We start from the raw sequence: 24,069 nt of genomic DNA, 5'->3' as shown, positions 1-24,069 counted from the left end.
GTTCTGTCCCTAGTTTTTTCAGAGTTCTAGTTGCTTAGAATCAAAAAAACCTCAAAACACAAAACCAAAAAAAAACCTGTGGAGCACCATCATTTATACTCAGATACATGCAGATGCAACTAGGACAGTAATTCTGGAAAGCTTTCTTCTATTCATCTTCCTGAGACATACCTAGTAGAGTAAGATACTGTTTTCTTCTTTGTATAATAGGAATTAATAGCAAAGTTCTTATCACACATAGGTTATAAACAAGGTTTTAATGGAAGTACACTGTGTAACTCACTATGGTAATTTCATTTGATTGAACAATACCTTATCAAAATTAGAAACTTTTGACTTAAAGTTTAATTTGAACAAATTGATTAAAAATACATTATAAATAAAAATCTTAATTTACATAGACTTGATTAAATTTTTTTACTAACTTTACAAGAGCATTATTGAAAGAACAAAGGAATAAAAGAAACAAATTTTAAACTACAGCTATTCTATTAAGAGACCATATATTACAATCCTAGTACTTCCATTGTGCAAAATGTACTGATATATTGTACCTGTGTATATTTAGCCAAATTCTGTACAGAGCATTATGGACTTGCAGATTGCCGTATTCTCTATAACAGTACAAAATAAAGTAGAGTCCATAACTTTTTAATACTTTAGGTAAGCCTTTTGGAGAAATTAATGGACATTTAAACTTACTTACAGTAAGAGCTGTTTTAATCCTAAGCTTTTAAATAAGGCTATTCCAGTATTGTGGATTTTCCAATACATTTACAATTCATTTTCCAGGCACACATCTTCCAAATTCCAATACCAAGATGTCATCAGAGTGTTATCCCATAAATTATATCCACGTTAACCTGGTCCAATGGCTTTATCCCAAATCAAAAGCTAGTCATCTGACACTTCAAGTTTTCTTTGTGGAATTGTCAAGGTTCTTTGAAAAGCTCTATCTGAATTTTCAGGAAATGAAGATAAACTAGCAATTGTGTTTGGCCCTCCTGGAGTACGGAAGAAATTTTCAGTCACTACCTGTGACTCCTTAGGTTTTGCTGGAACACTAGGCTGCTTGAAAGAGAAAAAGTTATTGTCATTGGAAATGAGCAGAAAAAACACAAAAACAAAACTACCAATAAGAATGGCTAAAAGATTTGGAATATGACTAATCTATAGAACTGGAAAGAGCACACTTGTAAGAGTATCATTTTGTCCTTTCAGTCTCTATTGTTTATACAACCAAGTGTCCTTTAGGTAACAGAATTTAGGGGCAAAAAATACACAGCTTAATTCTTCACTCAAGCTACATATATCATACTACCCTGTGGACTGCTGCATACGGAATCAGAATTTGAAAGCTAACATTAGGTATACAATGAGGGAAATTAAGAATTTAATAGGGATGAAAAGGAAAGTTAACTAGACAACTTGCTTCTTCTGTCCATGTCAAGTGCCATCTTAACTTCTGCAGCCCATTCAAAACATCTCTGCAGTTAGCCTTTCATCCCACCCTTGGCATTCCTCTGACCGGCTCCGCTTTCTCTACAAATATGAATTACTTGTCTCTTTTTGCTTAGAAGTACAGCCCCACTTTAGGTATCAAGTTAACCTCCACCTCTACACTAGCAATCATAGCAGCTTTGCCATTTAAGTCCAATCTTCTGAGGTACTACTGTACCATAAGTATCTAAAATTTAACATAAAATCAAACACACAAACACACAAACACACAAACACACAAACACACAAACACACAAACACACAAACACACAAACACACAAAACAGTATTTGATAGTTTACCTGCTGTAAAGGAATTGCTGCAACTGATTTTCCATTCAGCTCACAATCAGGAATCTGAGATTCATTTTTAAGCACTTTTTCTCGTTGTGAGTTCACGTTTTCTGAGACCATATTAACATGTTCTGCTTTTGGAGAGATTGGCACAGACTGAAGAACAGGATTTGCAGAAACCTGCACACTGGCAGGTATCAATCCTAAGTGTTGTAGTGTAAAGTTCAGAATGGAAGAACTTGGATTTTGGACAGAATTTGTATGGCCTGAATTAAGACATGAGCTGTTTACCACAGGTGCAGCAGCTATAGAAGATGGTGATACCATTATATTCATGGGTGTTACATGGAAGGCAGGAATATTAACTGCCGTGAGCTCAGATGCTGTCACTGGAATGACACCTATTAGGGAAAACATGGGAGGTAAAGGAAAAAAAGAAACCTTTAAAAACTTAAGCCTCTTATAGTATTGAAGTCCAACCCTGTATGTTGAATAACTTCAACAGGTTTGGCCCACAATGGTTAAAGACAACTTAGCTTCACATAAAGTGGTAAGGGCTGTACAAATACATACCAGTAATAGGTGAATTGTAGGTTGCTGGTTGTAATGAACATATTCCAGCTTTTTCCTTATTAGAAAAAGTTGTCTCATTGCTATGTTGGGTGCACCGAGCAATAGGAATAAGATACCCTGATGGAAACAAAGCCTGAAAAAGAAAGGATAATTTTTCTTGTAGACAAAATACAAAATGTTTTTGATATTCTTCTATTGAGATGACATTCTGGAGAAACTCTGATTCTAATTTTTCACCCTTTCATCCCCCAGGTCCTATACTACATCCACACACTGACATCCTACCAGAGGCTTAAATAAGACTCCTTCAACCATCACAGTAGAGATTAACTGCTAATCAAGTGTAATTCAGTACCCTCCCTTCCCCGAGTCAAGCGTGCTGCATTCTATTGACTCTGAACCAACACACTGAAATTGGGACTCCAACCTGAATTCATGCAATACAACTTAAGCCAGACATACTTAAAAGGCAAGTCTAAAATGTAACTGTTTTATCAAATCCTTTAAGTCTCAACTCAACTGATGGCATTGTCATAGTGTTCTCAACTCAGCTCAAACTTTTGCTATTAAAAAGTTTGATACAAAGTAAATTATTTTTGTATTTTTATATATTTTTGCTCATTTCTCCCTTCTCCAGTCCTGACCTTCATTAGTAAGGGAATCTCACTGTGGAAAAAAATGAATTTTACATGATAGCAGATGAAAAACAAGCATAGTACTTGGCATCCCAGAGAGATCTTGTATACAAAATCTTTTTCTTTAAAGTCCTGGAAATCCAAGCAGCTAGAAATTGCTGGTCTTCAGGGGGAAGTATACCTCATGAGCATGAACAGCAAATGGAACAGGTCTCTCTTGTGTATTATTGGTTTTGCTTTGATCTTCTGGAAAACCTTCTCTCCTTTCTTTGTCACAACAACATTCCATATTTTGGTCTAGATTTTCACATTCGATCTGTCCTCTTTCTTGAAAACTGACAACTTCAGTATCCATGTGCAAAGCTCTAGAAGATGGTCTTTCATTCTTGACAGACTCTCCCTGAAATATATTGCTTGTTTTAGTATGTGTATTATAATATGCTTTCTTAATTACAAGTCTACTGTGTGCACATCATTAAAAATGCATTTGCTTTCCTACCCTGGTTATTTTTATTTGCTAATTTGCACCAGGAGACCCAGGTAATAAACATGTCCTCAGGAGCAAGGTAGAAGGGGTAGAAAGCCATGCCCTACCTCAATTTCTCAGGTACACACTAAAAACAGTTCAGGAGCACCTATGAATCTGGCTCAACAAGTTTCAGCTTATCCTTGGTCCAATATTTTGTATTACTGTAGGCCTTGTAATACTGCATTGGCCTAGTGGACTCCAAGATGAACACAAGTTGTCAGTGTGACAAAAGTCATCAGGAAAGCTAACTGCACTTTATCATGCATCAGGAGATGCATGACAAACAGACAAACAGAACCAAGGAGGTGATACTTCCCCTCTATTGGGCGCTGGTCAGAGTGCAGTTGGAGTACTGCGTGCAGTTTTGGGTGCTGCACTTCAAGAGGGATGTGGATAACCTGGAGTGGGTCCAGAGTAGGGCCACTCGTATGGTTAAGGGCTTGCAGGCCAAGTCCTACAAGGACAGACTAGGGCACCTGGACCTCTTCAGCCTCCACAAGAGAAGGTTGAGAGGTGACCTTGTGGCTGCCTATAAATTCATCATGGGGGCACAGAAGGAAATTGGTGAGGCTCTACTGGGGGGCGGGGGGGTCACAAGAAATAATGGCCTTAAGTTGGAAGAGAGCAGATTTAGACTGGACATTAGGATGAACTTCTTCACAGTTAGAGTAGCCAAAATCTGGAATGGGCTCCTAAGGGAGGTGGTACTCCTCCCCTACCCTGGGGGTATTCAAAAGGAGGTTGGATGAGCATCTGTCTGGGGTCATCTGAACCCAGCACTCTTTCCTGTCTATGCAGGGGGTCAGACTCGATCTACTGAGGTCCCTTCCAACCCTAACATCTAGGAATCTATGAATTAGATACAAATCCTTGAAACATTTCAAGATTCTGGACCTTATCATATGCTTCAATTTTAGAAGTCTACCTTATCTCTGAGAACTTTAGAAAGACCACCTTTTTATGACCAGAGACAATTTGAGCAGCATGCAGGGCCCAGGGCAAATCAGTGAGAGCAGGGCCCCACCCCCAGACACAAGGAAGCCAGTGGCAGATTCGGTGGCAGGGAGGGGTGGTGGGGGATGGCGAGTGGACAAACGTGCTGGATTCAATGGCAGATTCAGTGGCAGGAGGGTGGGGCAGGCGGCTGGGCATGAGGCTGGTGGCAGTGCCAAGTCGCTGCACTGCTCCACAGGTCCCAAGGCAGTTGCCCTGATTTGCCCCCTCCCCCAGGGACAGCCCTGTTTATGATTTGCAGGGGGTGGGGGAGAAGGAGGTCAAGCTTTAAAACCGTCTACCTAGAGACATTTTAGAGCGTCAATTCCTGGAAGTTTTCAAGAACAGATTAGACAGACACTTGGCTGGAAGGAATAGTTTAGCCAGGGATGTTCCTGTCTTGAGTAGGGTGCTAAACTACATGAAGTCCCTTCCAGCTATATTTCCTATGAGCTTTTAAAGCCAACACTGACTGTTAAAGACCACACAAGATACCAAGTTCTCAAAAATGCCCCAGAAAGATTGTACCAATATCCCTAGTGTTACCAAGCTTATGTTTTGGTTTCCATTTTTATGCCTTAGTAAGCACTTCTGGATGTTTTCTCTGAATCCAAGCATTTTAAAAAACCAAATGAACACGTAAATAAACAAACAAATAAATGTGAAAGTGATTCAAGGATGATCAGTAGCACTATGTATCACATCCAAATGTCTACCAAGCACCAGGCAAACCAACAGCAAGGACTAGTGAATGCTCACCCTAACAATGAAGGGAAGCTAAAGGTAAAAGAAGGAATTGTACCTTAAACAATATGTGAACACACTAAATATTTGTACAAGAGACACAATTTTCAGTTGCGCCTTATAGTTCAATGTCATTTTTTCCATCCAAATCTCCCTGCCCCCAAAGCCTTTTTTCATGCTACAAGAATAGACAGTTCCAGTCTACAAAGTGGCATGAAAAAATCTTGTTGGTGATGTTCTCAAATTATGTCCTTCTTCCAAAGTTGATTGCAGTAAGACATTAGGACTAAGAGTTCTCAGGACAATTTACAAACGTTATGGCTTCCAGCAAGATCCCGAACACAATTTAAAGTAATAACATATTTGTACAAAATAAGAACTGTACATTTCTAATGTTACTTACCATAGAAACACCAAGACTCTTCTGACCATGTTTGCATTTTTTAATTAAATTGTTTTCCTGTAATGCTTGTGATCTTTTAAGAAAGCTCCGTGGTGTAGATTCAATTTTTGTAATTTTTGTCTCTTTTGCATTCAAGAAGTTTCTTGTGTCATCTTTAACTACATTACCATCCCCCTCCTCAGTGATCATTTTACCACACAGTACTTTTGAGTTAGCTTCCAAAGCAGTTTTAACTCCAGTCACATTAGTACAGGGTAGTGACTGTAACACAAAATTTGGGCTATACGTAGTTGCAGTTTGGGCTTGAGAAGGATGGAGGTATATTGTATATGAAACACCAGCATGGGGATGAGGTAGCATTACTGGAGACACTGAATTGTGGCTCAGAGGCAGGACCCCTAGTGAATGAACAAGAGATGGATTTGGAGAGGTTGATGTAGTGTAAGTTTCAGATTTCAAAATAGATTCAGGAGCTGCCAAGTTACATTCCAAATTAGATGACAATTTTGTTCTCATCTTCAGTTCACTAAAATACAAAACAAAAACCCACATGTTTATGTTAACCAGAAGCAGTGTTTTGTGTCACAACAAAAATGTAACATGAATTTGCACTTTTGCATCTACAGTATTAAGGTAGATACCAACTCAGGGCATTTTTTACACTGGCAAGTGCCGCAACAAGTACTATGACGCTTGCAGTTGTATAGGCAGCGAAATGTGTGTCAGTGCTAAGAAAATGGCGACGGCACACTTTTGAACTAAAACACATCGGAGGTGCTTTGGTTCAAAAGTGCATTGCTGCCATTTTCTGTGTGCTGACGTACATTTTGCCACTTATACAATTGCATGAAGCCCAGTACAGTTTGCCTGAGCTTGCATGTAGACCAGACTTGATTAATTGCTTGGAAGCAGTGGATCTTCAGCATGTTGCAGGACAGAAAAAGTGTGTATAAATGCCCATGTTCAGTTCTAACAGTAGTTAATGACTGAACTAGAACCAGTCAGTTGCTGGCTGAATACACCTCAAACTTAGTGACCTAATAGCAAGAAAAAATTTCACAACACTCATGTAAACATACCTTGATTGATCTTCTAGCTGCTGTTTGCATATTGCTGCAAGCTGAGCCATTTTACTTGGGAAAGTTGAAGAATTTTGATCACAGCCTGCTTTGGGGAAAGGGAAAAACAAATAATTAAATAAAGCGTTAAGTGAAAGTTGGATTTCCTTTTAAAGATTTCATCTGTATTTATGTAGTTTGAATGCTTTAGTAATGAGAAACCAAGCCTTTCACCACCATGTTACAGCGTGCCTGATGTAAGTTTAATCAAAACAACTGCTATACTCTCAATTCAGCCAAGGACAAAGGACAGATGGGAGCAGAGAAAATGCTTCAAGGACACCTTCAAGGCAAACATTAAGTGTGGCACTGACATCACAAATTAGAAAAAACTAGCTAGGGACAGGGCTACATGGCAATGCCTCATGAAAGAAGGTACACCTTACTTTGAGAAAAACCATCTCACCCTGGAAGCAGACAAATGACAGAAACAGAAGGAAAGGAAACAAAAGCAAACAAGATTGAGAAGTCTGCGGTTCAACCCTCCTTTTAACCACCACCTGCGGCATCTGCCAGAGAGTCTGCAGCTCTAGGATTGGCTTTCTTAGCCATCTACCGACTCATCTAGAACCCTTTACTTGACCCATGGGAGTGATCATTCAACTGTAACCCAGACTGGCTTTGTCAACTGGCCGATAGCTTAAGTCACTGGGAGCCAACCTTTTTAGCATGCAAAGATTTAGAACTCTTGTTTCAGAGATGATACCTTTTATTAGACCAACCTTTTTAGCAGCCAAGCCATAAATTAACCCTACACTCTCCAAGTTCCATGCCAATCCCCTTCCCCATCTGCTGTTCTGCTTTCTGTCATCTGTCACAGTACTGCTGGTCTCTTCCCTGAACTGCAGCGTGTGAAATGTACTGCCAGTTGGCCATGCTAGCAGAAGTCACATAAGGGGTGATAGGAGCCCCAGCTCAATTACTTCCAAAGTGCATACACTAATTGGTACTTTTTCCTGACAGTTTGAGAGAACATGGAATTGCACATAGAAAAATAAACATTCTTTCAACCTTAAAGATGGTCCAAAAGAGACCTGAGAAGTGTGGAAAGTAGTAGTGCATACAGAAAGAACAGACAGAATTCTTGATCAACAGGGACTAGTTTTCTCTGATGCAAAAAATTGCAAGTTCTGATTAAAACCCCAAAATCCGCAATTAAAATAAAAAGCCAGTATATAAGTATCAATTGAACACAATGTTTTATTGACATATTTAATTTTAAAGCAACGTGGAAGCCTACCAATGCCTCAAATCGCTATAATAAAATATATTCTAAATACCTATAAGTTTTGGCATTTGATCTTGGGTTCTTTTTATGACGGAAAATCAGAGTTCCACCTACCCCCTGAAGTCATAGAATGCAGGTCCAGGCTCCTCACTCTCAAACCACAGCCCCCCAGCTCTTCTGCTGCTTATCACTCCCCATCCACAGGCCCCTCACCCTGCACCCACAGCCTCCTCTCCACCCTGCTGGAGGGGATCCCCAGCTGCCAGGGCTACAGGTCTGCAGCCCCCTGCCTCCCGCAGCAGCGCCTTAGCCCTGGCTGCTGCCTATGAGATGGCAACTAGTGGAGTGGAGTGTGGAGCCAGCTTCCCTGGCAGGTAGCACGGCCAGAGCAGAGCCCAGGGGGGTGGGGGGGCAGAGTGTCCAGGCTGTGGACAAGGGCTTCCTGCCCTGCTGTACTCCCCGGGGTCCCACTTGTCAGGAGGCCCCAGCATGGCAGGGCAGAGTGGGGCCAAGCAGGGAAGCTTCTTGCCACTGTGAAGCCCTGTGCCACCCTGGCAATGTGCCCTCTGCCTACCTTGCAGCAGCCAGGGGCACAACCCTGTGCTACTGCCCAGTATGCAGGGGACATTTTGCCAGGGTGATACAGGGCTCACAGCAGCAAGGAGCTTACCCCCAGCCCCGCTCTGCCCTGCCGTGCTGGGTCCCACCCCCATTAGGCTGTGGAGGCCCTGGGGCAGCAGGGTGGGGGACCTCAGCCTGCACCTGCCTCACGCACACATCCGGGAGGCACAGGACCTCCTCTGGGTGTGTGTGCAAAGGCAAAGGCATCCAGCACCACCCCCTGGACAACCTGCCTGCAACACCATCCTGTTCCCCATTAGGGCCCTGGGCCCCAACCTCCATTCACTGCCTGGCTGGGCAGCAGTTCCAAAGCCCAGCAACAGCCCCGCCCAACAACCCTCCCTCACTACGGGAGCCTCAATCCCCCCTCTTGCCCCCCAGACTTTCCTGTGGGAGCTGCTCTTCAGGCCATGTGCGTATACATGCACGTCACCCCCAGCCTGACCGCCCTCTTTCCACTCCCCCCAGCCCCTTGCAGCCTGCAACTCTGCCAGCCAGTAGAGAACTCTTCGCAAAAATGTAAAATCCATGAGTTTCTCTATTAAAATGAGAAATCTGTGTGTTTCTCTGTTTTTCCATAGGAAACAGAAATCCCAGATCCCTTCTGATCAACAGAAACCTGAATGCTGTTAAATGCAGTGCCACAAAAAAGGCTAAGTGAAAGCACATGAAAATAAAGTCATTCTTTGTTCAAAAAAATGGAATACTTAGAAGCTCTGTAACAAGGTACAGTTATAAACAATGAACCAAATTCAGGTCAGATATAAAGGACTGCATCTATATTGCTGCACCTGCTCACACCAAGTCCAAGGAGGGAAAGCTTCTTCTATTTCGTTAGAGGTTACCCTTTGGAGATAAAACTACTTCCACATAGACCTCAGATTTAAAGCACTATCTATATAGAATGGCATATTCTTAAAAAATGGACATAGCATTTACTTTTCAAATACATACTTGTACTTGTTTTAACAGGGCTGGTAGGAGCAGAATGGATCCTCCGGTCACTTTCTATAGTCTTGACTAGCTTCATCAGAGATGGGTGTCGAGTGAAGATCTGCTTGCCTCTTGTTGGGAAAAGATTTTTTGAACACTGTTCTTTGGAAGGTTTAGGTTCTGCAGAATTAGATTGGATGAAGGTAGAAACAGTAGATACAGGTTTTGTACCTAAAATGGAACATAAAAAGAAAAAAACCCAAACTGTTAATTTCATATATTTAGTTAGATATTTATAGATGTTATTTGACAAACTGTCAAAGACATCTTTTTACACAGAAAATTAAGCTTTTTCCAGGAGGAAAAAAAAGAATCAATTCAGGCCAAAAAAGAGAAGGAAAGAAGATAGTACACCTACCCTGAATATCTGATAAAACCTCTGGTCCTGTCCATTTGAATGCAGGTTTTCTGCCTCGCTCCTCTGTAACATGAACTTTCTTGATAAGTTCCAGGCTACTAAGAACATTAGCTATATCGTATAGTCTCCTAATTTTGGCTGAAATAGAAGAAATTCATACAGATACTGTGGAGAATTTCTGGTTCATCGAAGTAGACTTGCAGTCAGGCTATAGATGCTACCTACTCCCCCCAAGCCTTCTCCTCCATTACCACATATAATCAAAAGTGGCAACTAAGATTATTAGGTCCAGAGTGAAGTTACTGTTTTTCAGTTCACTGGAGGAATTTGGGATCCTTTAGTCCCTGGAACAGATATTAATGCTTTGAGGCTACATATCCTTGCAAAGAATATTTTTATCATCATAAAAGAACGCAAACGTAAGTCCAAAGAAATACTGATTGCAAGAATCCACTTGCAACTTACACAAAGCCACAGAATTTCCCATACCTAAACAAAGGAACATCATAAATAAAATATATGAATGTACCTCAAGAACTCTGAGATGCTGCAAGCCCACTACCCCATCAAAATGCTGCAGCACTGCACAACCACTCTCTAGAGCCAGGAAGTCACAGTTTCACTTTGAGCCCACTTTTTCTAGGTTTATCCTCTACCTCTAAATCTGGCTTTCACCAACACTGAAGTCATGAAACCCTACGCCATATATGCAAACAATGCATAGATATGTTTCCTTTCCCAAACCCCTCATATCATGTGCTCTGATTACTGCTTCAAGAACACCTCCAATCTCATCACACTATCCTTTCTACAAAATGTATACTAGCTTAAAGCAATTCAGCTACTCTTCCTTCAATACTCCTCTCATAAGATGCTTTGTCCATTCCTTGTACACTTGTTCAGATTATATTCATCCCTTTTTAAGAGATACAGAAGATCATAACTGTTCATAACATTTTAAAATGGGGGCCTTACCAATACCTTGCACTAATGGTACTAACACTTCCATGTCTTTACTACATATATCCCACTTTACATAGCCTAAAATTGTATTAGGCTTTTCCATGGTAACAATCATAAAAAAGTAGGGCTGGAAGAAACCTCCACAGGTCATTTAAGTCCAACACTGCCTGAGGCAGGATCACCCCTATCCAAACCATCCTATACAAAACTGTCTAATTTATTAGCAAAGCTGCAGTTGACCCTGGTACAGCCACAAGACATACCACCTTAACCTGCCACAGGTAAAACAGCCAATGTCCTGCTGCTATGAGGTTTGTTAAAATATGTTTGAGAAATCCAAAGAAGAGGCCCATGACCACATACCCTAGCCTCTCTCCTCCCTACCTGCAGAGGAAGACAATCCCCTCCACCCTTCCTATCTGTACCAATTTGACCATGGGGTAAAATTCCTTTCTGACCCAAATATGGCAATTGGTCTGACCCTGAGCAGAACAGGAACTTCCAGGTTTAGGTCTCATCAGGAGCATTGCACAATCCAAGTCAAAATCCTCAGCCTTGGCTGCAGCCAACATCCAATGCTTCTGAAGATGGGGGAGAAAAGACAAATGTCCATCCATCCTGACATCTAGCATAGGGTGAGGGGGAGGACAGAGTTTCCTTTACAGCTCTATGCGACAACCAGCAGAGCCCAGAAGCATAGGAAAAAAACCCATAGTAGAGCACAGGCACAGCTAAGCCTAGATCATCCTTATTTAATGCCTGTCCAACTTCTTCTTGAACATCTCCAGTGATGAAGGGTCCACAACTTCTCTAGCCTGTCTATTCCACTGCCTTACTCTTTTAACAGTGAAGACATTTTTCCAATTTAAATCTACCTTGCTGCAGCTTCAAGCAACTGGTCCACATCTTAGTTTCTGCAGCAAGGGAGAAAAGGTGTCCTCCCTCTTCTTTATGGCAGTCTTTCAAGTATTTGAAGACTGGTATCACATTCCCTCTTTAAGCATATTTTCCACAATCCGAACATGCCCATTTCCTTCAACCTCTCCTGGTCTGATTTCCCTTTCAACCCTTTATCATTTTTCTCACCTGCTTCTCTCCATGTCCCTTTTGAAAATGTGGAGTCTAACTGCACACAGTACTCTAGATGTGGCCTAACCATTGCCAAATAGAGGTACTATTCACCACCTGTCACGCACCTAACACTTCTTAATGCATCCCCAAGCTACATCACATTGCAGACTTATACCGAGTCTATTACCTACCACTATTCCTATCCAGCCACAGTGTCACCCATTTTGTATCTGTATTTTTTATTAGTCTTCCTGAGGTGTACCACCTTGCATCTCTTACTATTGAGTTTTCCCGTTAGCTCCAGCCCAGCATTCCAATCCATCAAGATCCTTGTGAATTACACTCCTGTCCTCCAACTTGTTCACAGTCCTTCCCAGTTTAGAGCAAATCTGAAGTTGACAAGCCCTCTGTTCCACAAACCAAATCATAATGCACCACCCCCAAAAAGACACACACACACACACACACTGGAGAGCACTGGGCCTTAGACTCCACGTAGTCTCCCGCCATTCTGATATAAATAGATCCATAACTACCGTTTGCTTGCAGCAATTACACATGGTCATCAATCAACCGTTACTCTTAGGTACCTCCCTTCCTCTGTTGCCTCCTGTATGAGCTCAAAGCATCAGATACCTACAAATTTTTCTTTTTTGTAAGAAAAGAAATTAAAGAGCTGGTAGTAACTACTTGAGTGGGAGCAGTGAATGGGGAAGTGAAACAAAGAAAGACTTGACAGTTAAAACACTAAACTCCACTTCTTCCCACAGACCTAACTAACTACTGCCTGTACTCTAGAAATTGTCTTTAAAACTTTCCAAGTAGTAGAACTACATAGTCAAGATATAGATTTGGCAGATGTAGTGACACTCAAATATCTTCATACAAGTACCTTTTTTTTTTTCTTAGCCAGTTTGTCAAAGATACAAATCACAAATAAGCAGCTTGATAATACTGCTTTAGGGTTAACAAAAAGGGATTTACTAGTGTCTTTCTTCTTTTTCATTGCTTTTCCTACCACCAGATCCAAGAGCAAAAAAATCTGTGTTACAATTCTAGTTAAAGCCTACATAGCTTAATTAGAAATATATTATAAGGAGGCAGAAATCCTACCATGTTTCACAATGCATAAGTGTGTATATAAGATTACAGTTTACTAAAAATCACTAGAAAACAACTGTTATCAAATGGAAATACCTAACATAAATATATTTTTAATTGCAAGTTTTGTCTCAAATGCAGACCAAATCTAAGTAGTCACAGGAGCATTTTACTTACTTTTAAACTTGCTTTTATCTAAATCTTCCACATGGTCTTCTCCAATCAAAATCTTAGCTGCAACTTCAAGGCTCACTATTTGAGGAGTTGATACAAGAAAGAGCATCACAAATTTCTGACTCATCACTCTTAAAGATTTGTCTTTTCTGCTGTTTACTGAAGCTATGCAAAGAAGGGAAAGGATTGAAATGAATCAAGTCGCATGTAATTTGCAACAGCAGCGTTAAAAATAAGTAATTTAAAAATTTATCAACAGGAATTTTAGAATTCTTCATTAAAATAGTTGACACTTCCACATATAAATCTGGTGACCGCCAGATTTTAGGCTTTAAAAAGAAATATTCCTGCCCTGTGAGTGAGTGCTTATTTGTAATTACACATATACACATATTTCTACTTCTAACTTTAATTTAATTAAAGCAGCAAGGAAAAAAGCACAAGGGGGAAAAAAAAAAAAAAAAGCATTACCAGCACGAAATTCCATCCCTGGAAGTTCAACAAAACACATTTCTGAATGCTCATTTATGCCAATTGTTTTTGTTGCTGTCTCCTCATTTTTCTCACCATCCAACTCAAATTCATTTTCATATTCTCTCTTCTTGATCAGCTGAATTTGTTGCATGTATTTGTTGTCTTCGCCAACTTTTTTCAAAGTCTGCAGGGTTTTGCTGAGATTATGACGGCCATGCCAGGCATACCTGTTTTTGGCTAGACGGCTCACCATATGCAGACTCTCTAACACATTTACAATATCATATATGCGTCTCCGTTCAACAGCTGCAAGAAGAGAATATAAAGGTATCTTAATATATCTTAATGACATTATGGTAATCAAATTTTATTATTATTGACTTCTTCAAAGTATAATTTATCTAGAAAGTTGGTTTAAAATGTGATGTTCCTTATTTATGCTCCATTAAAAAAAAATTAAAGAACTATACTCCATTCTTCAGAATAAAACTTTTTTTCATTCTGCCATAATTTTTCAGTGCTACCAGAAGAAAAACAAAACCTATAAAACAGACTAGAAGATAATGTGCTTTTCCACAGCTCCATGGATTCTGCAGCATCTATAGAAATGAAAACTTCCTTTTGAGTCCTGCCTGCTTTCTGAACTGACAAACAAACACATAACAGCAAACGTTTGATTGACAATCCAATTTAGAAAACACAAGTCCTTAAATAAATTCATCAACATCAAAATTTATTTAGACTGACTCACTGAACATTCATGAACAAGCATCACAAAGTGGCCATTCGTTTTATAAGGCCTTTTTTATATATAGTCTATAAGTCATTGTGACCTTCCATCTATTTTTTTTTTAAACTTCTGACCCTTTGCCTTGGCATACAGCAGCTATTCTCATCCAAAGTGCTGGGGGTACCCTGAAGTGCCAGAACAAACTTTAAAGGGTGTGCAGGGAGCATGAGGAAATAAGCAGATAAGTACAGGTTCAGGTTCTTCCTGTATGGCTGCTCCCCTTCTCCCACTACCTGGCCCCTCAGCAAGGAATCAAACACTGTAATAAATAAATTAGCTTTTCAAATGGGGTGCCACTCAATTCACAGGTTATAGAGGGTGCCTTCAGTTCAGAAAGGCTGAGAACCACTGCTATTGAGATAATGCACAGAAAAATCTGAAATTGGTAGAAAATAATTAAATACAATGTAGTTTTTAGTAAAGTCCAATTTTTCCTGTGAAAGACCATCTGCTGATACAAAAGCAGCATGAATTTACATTTCATTAACTTGGACAGACACAGAAACCACCTTCTTTCTAGGCCTTGGAATAACACCACTTATCCCTAGTGATCATAATTTAAAATTTCAACTTTGGATGAAGAACGTAAGTTAAATATGATACCAACAAGGGCAATCATATTGATATTATCTGGATTTCTTGCAAGTAGCACCTTGTTTTGATGTTACAGTTGGACAGGATATAAATTGCAGATGCTACTTTGGAAATACTATTTCTACAGATCCAACTCCTTAATATGCCAATAGTTTTCAGGTCCAAGCCCAGCATTCAGTTTTATGCAATATCTATAATAATTCATATTTAATATATACACACTTTGAGACTCTTTTTCCTAAAAAGAAAATAAAAATCTGAAAATGGAGAACAATTTCTGCTAAGTAAACAGATTATCATTTCAAACTTTGAAAAAGTTACTATAAAACTAAGCATATAACATATTAATAATGGTGAAATACTGAGTAGCTTCCCATTTTATAAAAAGGTATTCAACTTTAGCTTAAAACTAGTCAGGATATTGTTATTTAATAATTAAAGGTTAAAGAGAGTACACTAAACAGCATATGGTACCCCTTAACAGCATATTCAGAGGAATAAGTGCTTACTTATTTCCTATTTATAGATACTGTAGTAGATGCACAAACTTACTAAGTTCTTCTGCTACTTCATCAAGGCAAATATAATTACTGTCTCCAGTGATGGGGTAATTAGGATAGCGAGCTAAGAATTTATGACATAATAATCCTAAACTTTTCTCTTTACGGCTTGGCTGAGATTTCTCATATTCATCTCCTGACAAATGCTCCTGCATCAAAACAAGAAATAAGAATTTGCATATTTTAAACAAAAGTTTGATAGTTTTACAGCTGGCAACAAAAACTAACAACTAATACTACAGGTCTTTTCTTTAACAGCCAGAGTTGCAAAAGGCTTGCAGAACTTCTGGCTAACAGTAATAAGGTGGCATTTCAAAAGTAATTAGTCCATAATTAAAGAAGGCAGTTGAATTACATTAAATATCAACTTACAGTTTGTTGCATGCATTCAACATTGAAAACTATCTAGTGAAAAAAAAAAAAAAACCAAATAAAATACGAACTAACTAAATAAAATATATATTGAGAACATACCTGTAAACAGTGTTTTGCTTCTAGGATTTCACTTCCGCTATCTTGCAACCCCTTTTTCTGTTCCCTGTTTCTAATCTCAGGACTAGCCGCACTGATCAGTATCTTAAGGTTAGTAGTGGGTGTCCATGGGTCTCCAAGAGGGATTTCCTTAAGTTTTGGGGGTGTTGTCAAAGGTCCAGAGTTAGACTGGATCTCTCCTAATACTGAATGTGAGGTAGCTGATTGTTTCAGGGGAGTTTTCAATGTACTTTTACATGGCTCAGAAGAGCAGTTTTCCTGCAGCAAGAAAAAGGGAAACAATTATACTCCACGATTTTTGGAGGCAATATCATGCATAAGACTTCAATATAAGACTTATTTCAGTGTTGAAATAAAGATTCATTTATTTTGGACTAAATTGTGCAGGCTTACAAATAAAGGCTTCCATTAAATCAACAATGGTTTACAGTGTTCAACAGTACCTACCATTTAGCTCCTAAGAAAATAAGTCTGAGTGTTCACCCAACCTAAAAAGGCTCGTTCATCCATCTTCTGAAAAACAATACCAAAGGTTGCTAGATGAAGTGGTCAAGTATACTGTTTCTGAAAAATGTCTAGCCCTCCTGAAAAGTTGCCGGATACAGTGTCTGGTTTGCTTTGAGATGAGATAAGTTTGGGTAAAGTGACTGAGTAACGAAAAAAAGATTAAAGAAAATAAAAGCCCATGAATTACTGACAAAGGGACTTGTCTTGCTTGCGCTAATAACAGGCCATACTATGGCAAACCATATTTTAATGGGACAGAAGATGCTCTTGGACATAAGATGAAATAAAAAACAAAAACAAAACAGAATTCTGGAAAAAATGTTTTTAGCATCAGTTCGACTGAACTCCGATAAGACAGTTATACCCAATACGTAGACAATGGAATGGCCTGCATCAAGCAAAACCAAAAAAAAAAAGAACTCAAATACTAGCTCCAACTTCTAGAGGACTATTCTGTGTGTTAATGAATCTTACTCAACATTTTACAACGTGTATTTGTGCATTTTGAATAGCTGCTAGAACATAGCAGGCATGATGGATAACCTTTGCTTCTACATCTCAAACTGCACACTCTCTTATCTGTGTATTTGCCACATCCAAGATAACAGGGCTTCAGTGCTGACTGGAGATTTTGTAACTACCATAACAGACCTATACCACCTATATCCCTTTGCTCAGATACCTGCATAACAAAAATAAAGTAATTCAGATATACAAGTCACAGGTATGTTTGTTGCACAGGTTAAGACATAATGGCCAGGGTAGATTTCCACCTTACAAACCATATAAAGTTGATATAGACAGACAGATATAGCACAAGCTTTGGTGGGCTAGAGCTCAGTTTATCTGCTCTAGCCCACGAAAGCTAAGCTCATAATGGATTGTCATGTTGGGGTATTTCTTAGATGTAGTTAACTGTGTTAGTTTGCAGTCAGGTAGAAGGCAGGGTTGATTTGCAACTCACAGCCTAATCAAAGTGGGTGTATCTAAACGGAGACACACTACAGACAGACAGGTCTAAACAAGGGCTGGCAAGCCAGTCAATTGCCCAATTAATTGGCTGGCTTGCCAACCCTAGTTTAGACAAGTCTGTCTGACTCGTTAATTGACTGCGTATTTTTTAAACCAGTCAAAGATTATAGCAATTTTACAAATAGCCCTACTCTTTTTGTAGTTTTCTCCACAGAAATGTACATAATTTTAAATTGTTTTGTCACATTCCTTAATGGAAAAATGCATGCTTTTTCTCTGTGTATTATTAGGACCTGTTGGACCTAATAGAAGATATCACATTTACCCAAAAAACCTTGTCTGCTAATACCCAGTGCTTCCGGTTGGTTAAGAGTGATGGTCCAGGAACTATGCTGAGAGGCCAGGCTTTCCCAGCATGGCCCCTTTTATAGGAGCGGCTGGCTAGCTAGTGATTTTTTTATTTATTTTTTTTTTACAATTTTTGACCTATGTTTGACCAGTCAATTGACTGAACTTTATTTAACTGGTCAAATACCTAATGTTAGTACACACACACTTTTGATAGACAGATAGGTAGAAACAGATCTCTCTCACACACACACACACACACTTTAGACAGAAATCACTAAATATACACATCCTTTGGGTAGGTACAAAGTGCCAAATCTCCCCTACCTGCTCCTTGATTTCAGCATTCAGACTAACCAGGCCAACTACGCCTAAGAAAAAAATAAGGCAGCCTGCCACAGCACTGAAGCAGGTGAAGGGAGCTCTTCCTCTCAACAGCTTTCGCAAGGTGCATCTCTTATTTGAAGCCAGAGGCGCCAGTCTCACCTGCCCAGCACCCCTTCCCCAAGGTGACACAACCTAGCTCCCTCCCTCTACAGCAGTGTTTTTCATAGAAAACGGGGGTTGGAAAGGACCTCAGAAGGTCATCTAGTCCAACCCTTTGCTCAAAGCAGGACCATCCCCAACTAGATCGTCCCAGCCGAGGCTTTGTCTAGCTGGGTCTTCAAAACCTCCAAGGATGGAGAGTCTGCCACCTCTCTGGGTGACCCGCTTCAGTGCTTCACCGCTCCTTTCTTGAAAAAATTCTTCCTAATATCCAACCGAAACTTCCCTGGCTGCAACTTGAGACCCTCTGCATCCACTTCTCCGGATCCCCCTGACTCACAGGCGCGGGGATCACCCGCCACCCACCACCGGCATCTCGCGCGGACCCCTGCGGCACGGGACCGACCGTACACCCCACCCCGAGTGTCCCAGGTACCTTCCCCTCCGTCCCCGCGACGCCGCAGCGGTCCATGTCCCCTGCGCGGCGCGAAATGCTACTTCACGGGCTGGCGGCACCGGGCGGCATCGCGGAGGGGCCGGATCCTGCGGGGAGGAACACGGGGTGAGAACGGCGAAGCGCGCGGGTCCCGGCCGGAAGGGGTCGGGTCGGGTCGGGTCGGGTCGGGTCGGGTCGAATCGAATCCGGTCCGAGAATGGCCCGGCCCCCACGGCCGCACCTACCTGCCCCCCGCCCTAACTGCTGCCCCGCCGCTGGACCCACCCCGCCCCGTGCGCCCCCGGCCACCAGTCACGGCGCGGCTGGCGGGCGCCGATTGGCTGGCAGCGCAGAGTGGGCGGGGCCCTCCGAGGATCGGTTTAAACGTTTGGCGCCACCGGCCCCAGGTTCCCGCGGGCCGCCCCCCCCATCCGAAGGTGTCGCAAAGTGGAGGCGGGGCTAGCCCCTGTGTCGTCCGGTGTCCCCCCACACCACCACCATGAGGCGTGGCCTCCCCGCACCCCGCCCACCTGCGCTCCGCGCGAGCCCCGTCCTCCAGCCGATTTGAATTGAACCAGCGGAGACCGCAGGCACCAAATGCTTCCCCCTTCCCCCTGCGGGGAAAGCGGGACGCGCCCTAGCCAATCGCAATCTACCGCCTCCTCCTGCCTGGCCAATAGCAGCTCGGCGTCGGGGCCCCGCCCACCCCTCGCCAGGGGAGCGAGTTCGAAAAGAAGTTAGCCGCGCAGCAGTTGGGCGGGGGCGGGAAGCCAGAGCGCGCGTGCAGGGGGGCGGAGCGCCTTTCCTGGGGTCTGCGAGTCGAGGGAGCTGGGCCTTTGGCGCCAGGCCTACTGCCTGTGTAGGTACATGGGGCAAGCCCGCCGACACACACCGCCTGACCTCCCTACATTTCAGACCATCAGGTGTGTCTACACACGATGTAGACAGGCGCACACACCTACTTTAGGCAGACGTATCTCACTGCACACACACCACAGCCCCCAAACAACGCCACCCCCACCCTCGCTGTGCGTGTACACACCCCCACACCGCCCTCAAGCAAAGCTATGCACACATATTTTGGACAGACGGACATACCTAAATACATGCACTCAACCCCCCTTCCCCCAAGCAAGGCTATAGGTACGCAGACTCCTGCAGCCCCCCTCTCCCCCCCAGCAAAGCCATATGCATATACTTTAAACAGACAGTTCCCCCAGTTTACCCCCAACATCCCAGTTCCCAAACAAGGCTACATGTATACCCCCCCCAACACACACACACCCACACCCACCCACCCACCCCTTGGAGAAACCAGGCAAAGTCATGCAGGCCCACACACTCCCCTCTCACCTATTGTCTCCCACAGCCTCTGATCTTCCCTACTAGTCATTTGCATTTTCACTGACCTGCATTTTGCATGTCGGCTCCTTTTCCATCCAAGAGGACACACAACACCAGCAGACTCTCCCTATGCCCAAAGAAGGGTGCTTGTACCCAAAAGCTTTCAAAGAACAATTTTTCCAACTATTTAATTGGTCTAATAAGAGATCTCACATTTACCCAAAGAACCTTGTTTGCCAGTTGAATACTCTGCACGTTTGGTTGGTTAAGTGTGATGGGCCAGGAATTATGCTGAGGGGCCAGGCTTTCCTAGGATGAGCTCTTTTATTGGACCAGCTGCCTAGTTAGGATACATCTGAGCAGGCTTTTGGGTGCTGAGCAGGCTTCCTCAGGTGTGCAGGTGCAACCTAATGAAGAGCCTCCATGGGAAAGTCCCACAGGTAGCAGATGGGTGACTAGGAAAAGCAAAGTGGATGATTACTAGAAAAAAAATCAAGGGTGTGGACTGGGCAGGCAGCCTGAGCTGATTGCCGCTGCCAGCAGTGGCAATGCCCAGGCCTGTAAGTTGGCAGCTCTTCCTGTTAGCTGCTTATGGTGGCACTCGGGCTGAACATACTTGACCTGCTTGATTTGCATTTGAGCATCTGGTCTTGCAGCAAACCTTGGTCCTTACTGAGGGACAAGCCCCCAGCCCTGTGTTCAGTACCTTTGAGGGTTCCAAATTAACATGTTTCCAGGAAACAACAGCCACTAATTAAAGTTTGTTGCCATTGAAGCCTGTGTGTAAATGTTTGTCCTGTGCCTACTTCAACGTGAGTCAGTTCTCAGATTCATCAGCCCTGGATGAAACTAGTCATCTGTTTTTAGCTTGTTTGGCTATCTTCCCCCTTTCTTCCTTGCTTGAAAGCTGGTTTCTTATCTCTCCCAATTATGTAAAGTGGTCCAATCACTTTGTAGACTTTGAAACAAATTATACATGCACCACACGTTCCAGATGAAAATGCTGCAGAAGAGCATTTGTGTAATAGACCTGCGAAGGGGTCAGCCCTTGTTTTAGCAAAGCCTGATTATTTTCTTCTTCTTTGGTGCTAATGACACTTATGTGGCAAGGTCCCTGACTCTTCAGGATAAATCCAGTTCTGCAGGCCTCCCAGTACTTTAGATGGAGTCAGTTTGTTTGTAAAACATTTATGTACTGATGATTTCATTGCCTTTTCTTTGGTCAGGTCATCTGCACTATGTCCAGCTGCTTTCGGCTGAAACTAGGCAACCGCTTCTTTTGGGGCATGCTCCTGCCATTCTTTTACATACAAAGCTCCTGTTAATTTAGTTTCTTGTATGGCTGAGCTCTGCTACTTCTAAACATGTAATCACATATACATAGCACAAAGAGAAAAGGAAAAAAAATATCAAGTCAACACAATAAATACAGTAAATACATCTAGTCATGCTCAGGCCTCAATCCTCTGCTGAGTCATAGATGGCCTACCTTTACTCTTGCAAAAAAATCTATTAAGTATATCCTTGAAACCTAGCTTATACAAGTTAGACTTGTTTATTCTGAGTAATACTACAATGCCAGAAATGCAAAAACATTGCCCAAGGAAAGCCTGTTTAACCTGTATTAGATGAACCTGTTTAAAAAATGGGTTCAGACAAGATGAATGTTTCTCCTTTGATGCACCAATTTAGCTGGTTCTCTAGCTTTCCATATGAGCAAATGCATTTACAAAAAGAGTTTAATAACTTACTAATTCTGTGATTTATTGTGGAAAAGAATCACTAATTATTTACCTTGTGGAAAAGGAGTTCTTACAGCTCCTAGAGATAAGAATGCAAGAATTATCTGGTATCGAGGTGGCCTGTATCACTCAGAACGAAGAAATAACAGAATTATTTATACTTGCAAACCTTACCATTTGGTATTTCATTTTGAAATGTATACTCCAGACGGTATGCTTCAATACACTAAAGTTAGAGTTGTGAATATTAACAATTATTTAAAGAGAAGAGTTTTTAAGATAATGTTGGAGTTTCCTCAGAGAAAAAGCAGCATCAGCATTGAAAGTTGGGGAATTCAACATGTGGATCACCCAAGAAACTAACTCTTATCCTGATATCACCTTCTTCATACATTGTGTGTCTTTTTCCAAATCAGTACCTGAAACTAAGAAGTGATAAATGGGGAACACCAAGGATCAGACAACTTCCCTTCCCCTTATGCTTTTGAAAGGGTAACCTTGATTTGTCCCTAGCTGTTAGGGAATGAAAACACAGCAAGTCACAAACTGTATTTTCTTTACTAGTCAAGATAACTGGCTGACTGACCAGATTTGCAATACATCTAAAGAATATTCTAGTAGTCAAGAAAGGGTAGACATCATGAAGAGGAGCATAATGTTAAGAGAGGTGGAATTGCCCCAAGTAATCTAAATTAATAATAAACACATTCTTCTGTTTCAGAAATCAAACAAGTTGGAACAATTCAGGCTTTGAAATTAAAGCTGTTCCTGATCCACTTTCATTTACACTGAGCTTTGGAACCTATCCTCATCATTTAAGCATAACCCCATGATCCCTGCCCAAACATACACACAGCCACATCTATCACGTGTCCTTCATTCTGAGGGGCATGACTCCTTTTTGTCTCAAGGTGATATGTTGCACACATGACTGGCACCCCTCTTTTTACACTGAGAACATCATTTACATCACAAATAAAAACACTGTGAAACTAACTGCAGCAGGATGACCAACATTAAGCAAATGAATCCTACAGCATATTTAAAACTCCCTTGTCAGTTTGAGATGTCATAAATACAATGTACAAGCAAGGGAACAATAAATTAATAAGTACATTCATCAACACTATGGTACTATAGTTAATTTTTATGTGCCACCTGTCTTTTTTCAATTATTCATATAATCTCTTTTCTCCTAGTGTTGAAAAGCAGTAACAATAGGCTGCTCTTGTCTTTTCTACTGTAACCCAGGTGCCTTCTTTATAGGTAAATCCTATATCTACAGTACAGAACACAGCCAGATGTGGTCAATTTTTGCAAATTTTGCATACAGTCACACTTCTGGATTAACATATGTTGTCAATACAGTTTTATTTTATTGTAATTATGAAATGGCATACTTTTAAGTGTTTATGAACTTTGCCCATGTTTATAATGCTACACTTGTGAAACTATTTAAGTTGTAGCTAATGGCTCTCATAAGCATAAATGAATACAATATGCATAAAGCCTTGCTCCAAGATCACTATGGTCAGGAAATTCTATATATAAGTAGTACTATAAATCTCTTTCTGCCAGGAACATATAACAAAATCAATGCTTATAAAAACTACCATTGTAAGAAAATGGAGTAATGTATAAAGAAAAAACTAACAAAGGAGATTTGCTCTTGCTCATCTTATAAATCCTATAGAAGAAATGAAGTGCCTAAGAATATTTTTCCTGCTTGTTTTTAACATCAGGTTATATGAAGAGTTCATAGTTTCATAGTTTTTAGGGTTGGAAGGGACCCGAGTAGATCATCTAGTCCGACCCCCTGCCATGGTAGGAAAGAGTACTGGGGTCAAACAACCCCAGCAAGGTGTACATCTAGCCTCCCCCCAGGGTAGGAGCCAGCACCACTTTTCTTGGAAGTTGGCTCCAGATCCTAGCCGCCCTGACAGCGAAGTAGCGCCTCCTGATATCTAGCCTAAATCTACCCTCTGCCAGCTTGTGACCATTATTCCTAGTCACTCCTGGTAGTGCCCG

General features: G+C 41.5%; 1 protein-coding gene across 6 annotated transcripts in view; it reads right to left on the bottom strand.

The window, feature by feature from the left end:
* Nucleotides 1-238: 238 nt before the first annotated feature.
* The window catches only part of E2F8 (E2F transcription factor 8), a 31,793-nt gene continuing 7,962 nt past the window's right edge, over nt 239-24,069 (bottom strand). The window contains exons 1-13 of one of the 6 annotated variants that reach the window (XM_019551840.1): nt 20,365-20,467; nt 16,189-16,464; nt 15,707-15,863; nt 13,768-14,076; nt 13,300-13,461; nt 9,988-10,125; nt 9,591-9,800; nt 6,749-6,836; nt 5,670-6,195; nt 3,182-3,400; nt 2,366-2,498; nt 1,802-2,193; nt 239-1,071 (exon numbers count right to left, since the gene is read on the bottom strand). In XM_019551840.1, the coding sequence (XP_019407385.1) occupies nt 895-1,071; nt 1,802-2,193; nt 2,366-2,498; nt 3,182-3,400; nt 5,670-6,195; nt 6,749-6,836; nt 9,591-9,800; nt 9,988-10,125; nt 13,300-13,461; nt 13,768-14,076; nt 15,707-15,863; nt 16,189-16,464; nt 20,365-20,394 (2,817 nt within the window). In that variant the 5' untranslated portion in view covers nt 20,395-20,467 and the 3' untranslated portion in view covers nt 239-894. The other 5 variants (XM_019551836.1, XM_019551839.1, XM_019551837.1 and 2 more) reach the window with 5 other exon arrangements.

This window comes from Crocodylus porosus, unplaced genomic scaffold (genome assembly GCF_001723895.1).
Source record: "Crocodylus porosus isolate Cpor-Errol unplaced genomic scaffold, CroPor_comp1, whole genome shotgun sequence".
NCBI classification, from domain to species: domain Eukaryota; kingdom Metazoa; phylum Chordata; order Crocodylia; family Crocodylidae; genus Crocodylus; species Crocodylus porosus.
Note: the sequence above shows the minus strand (reverse complement) of the source record. Positions and strands in the feature narration are given on the sequence as shown.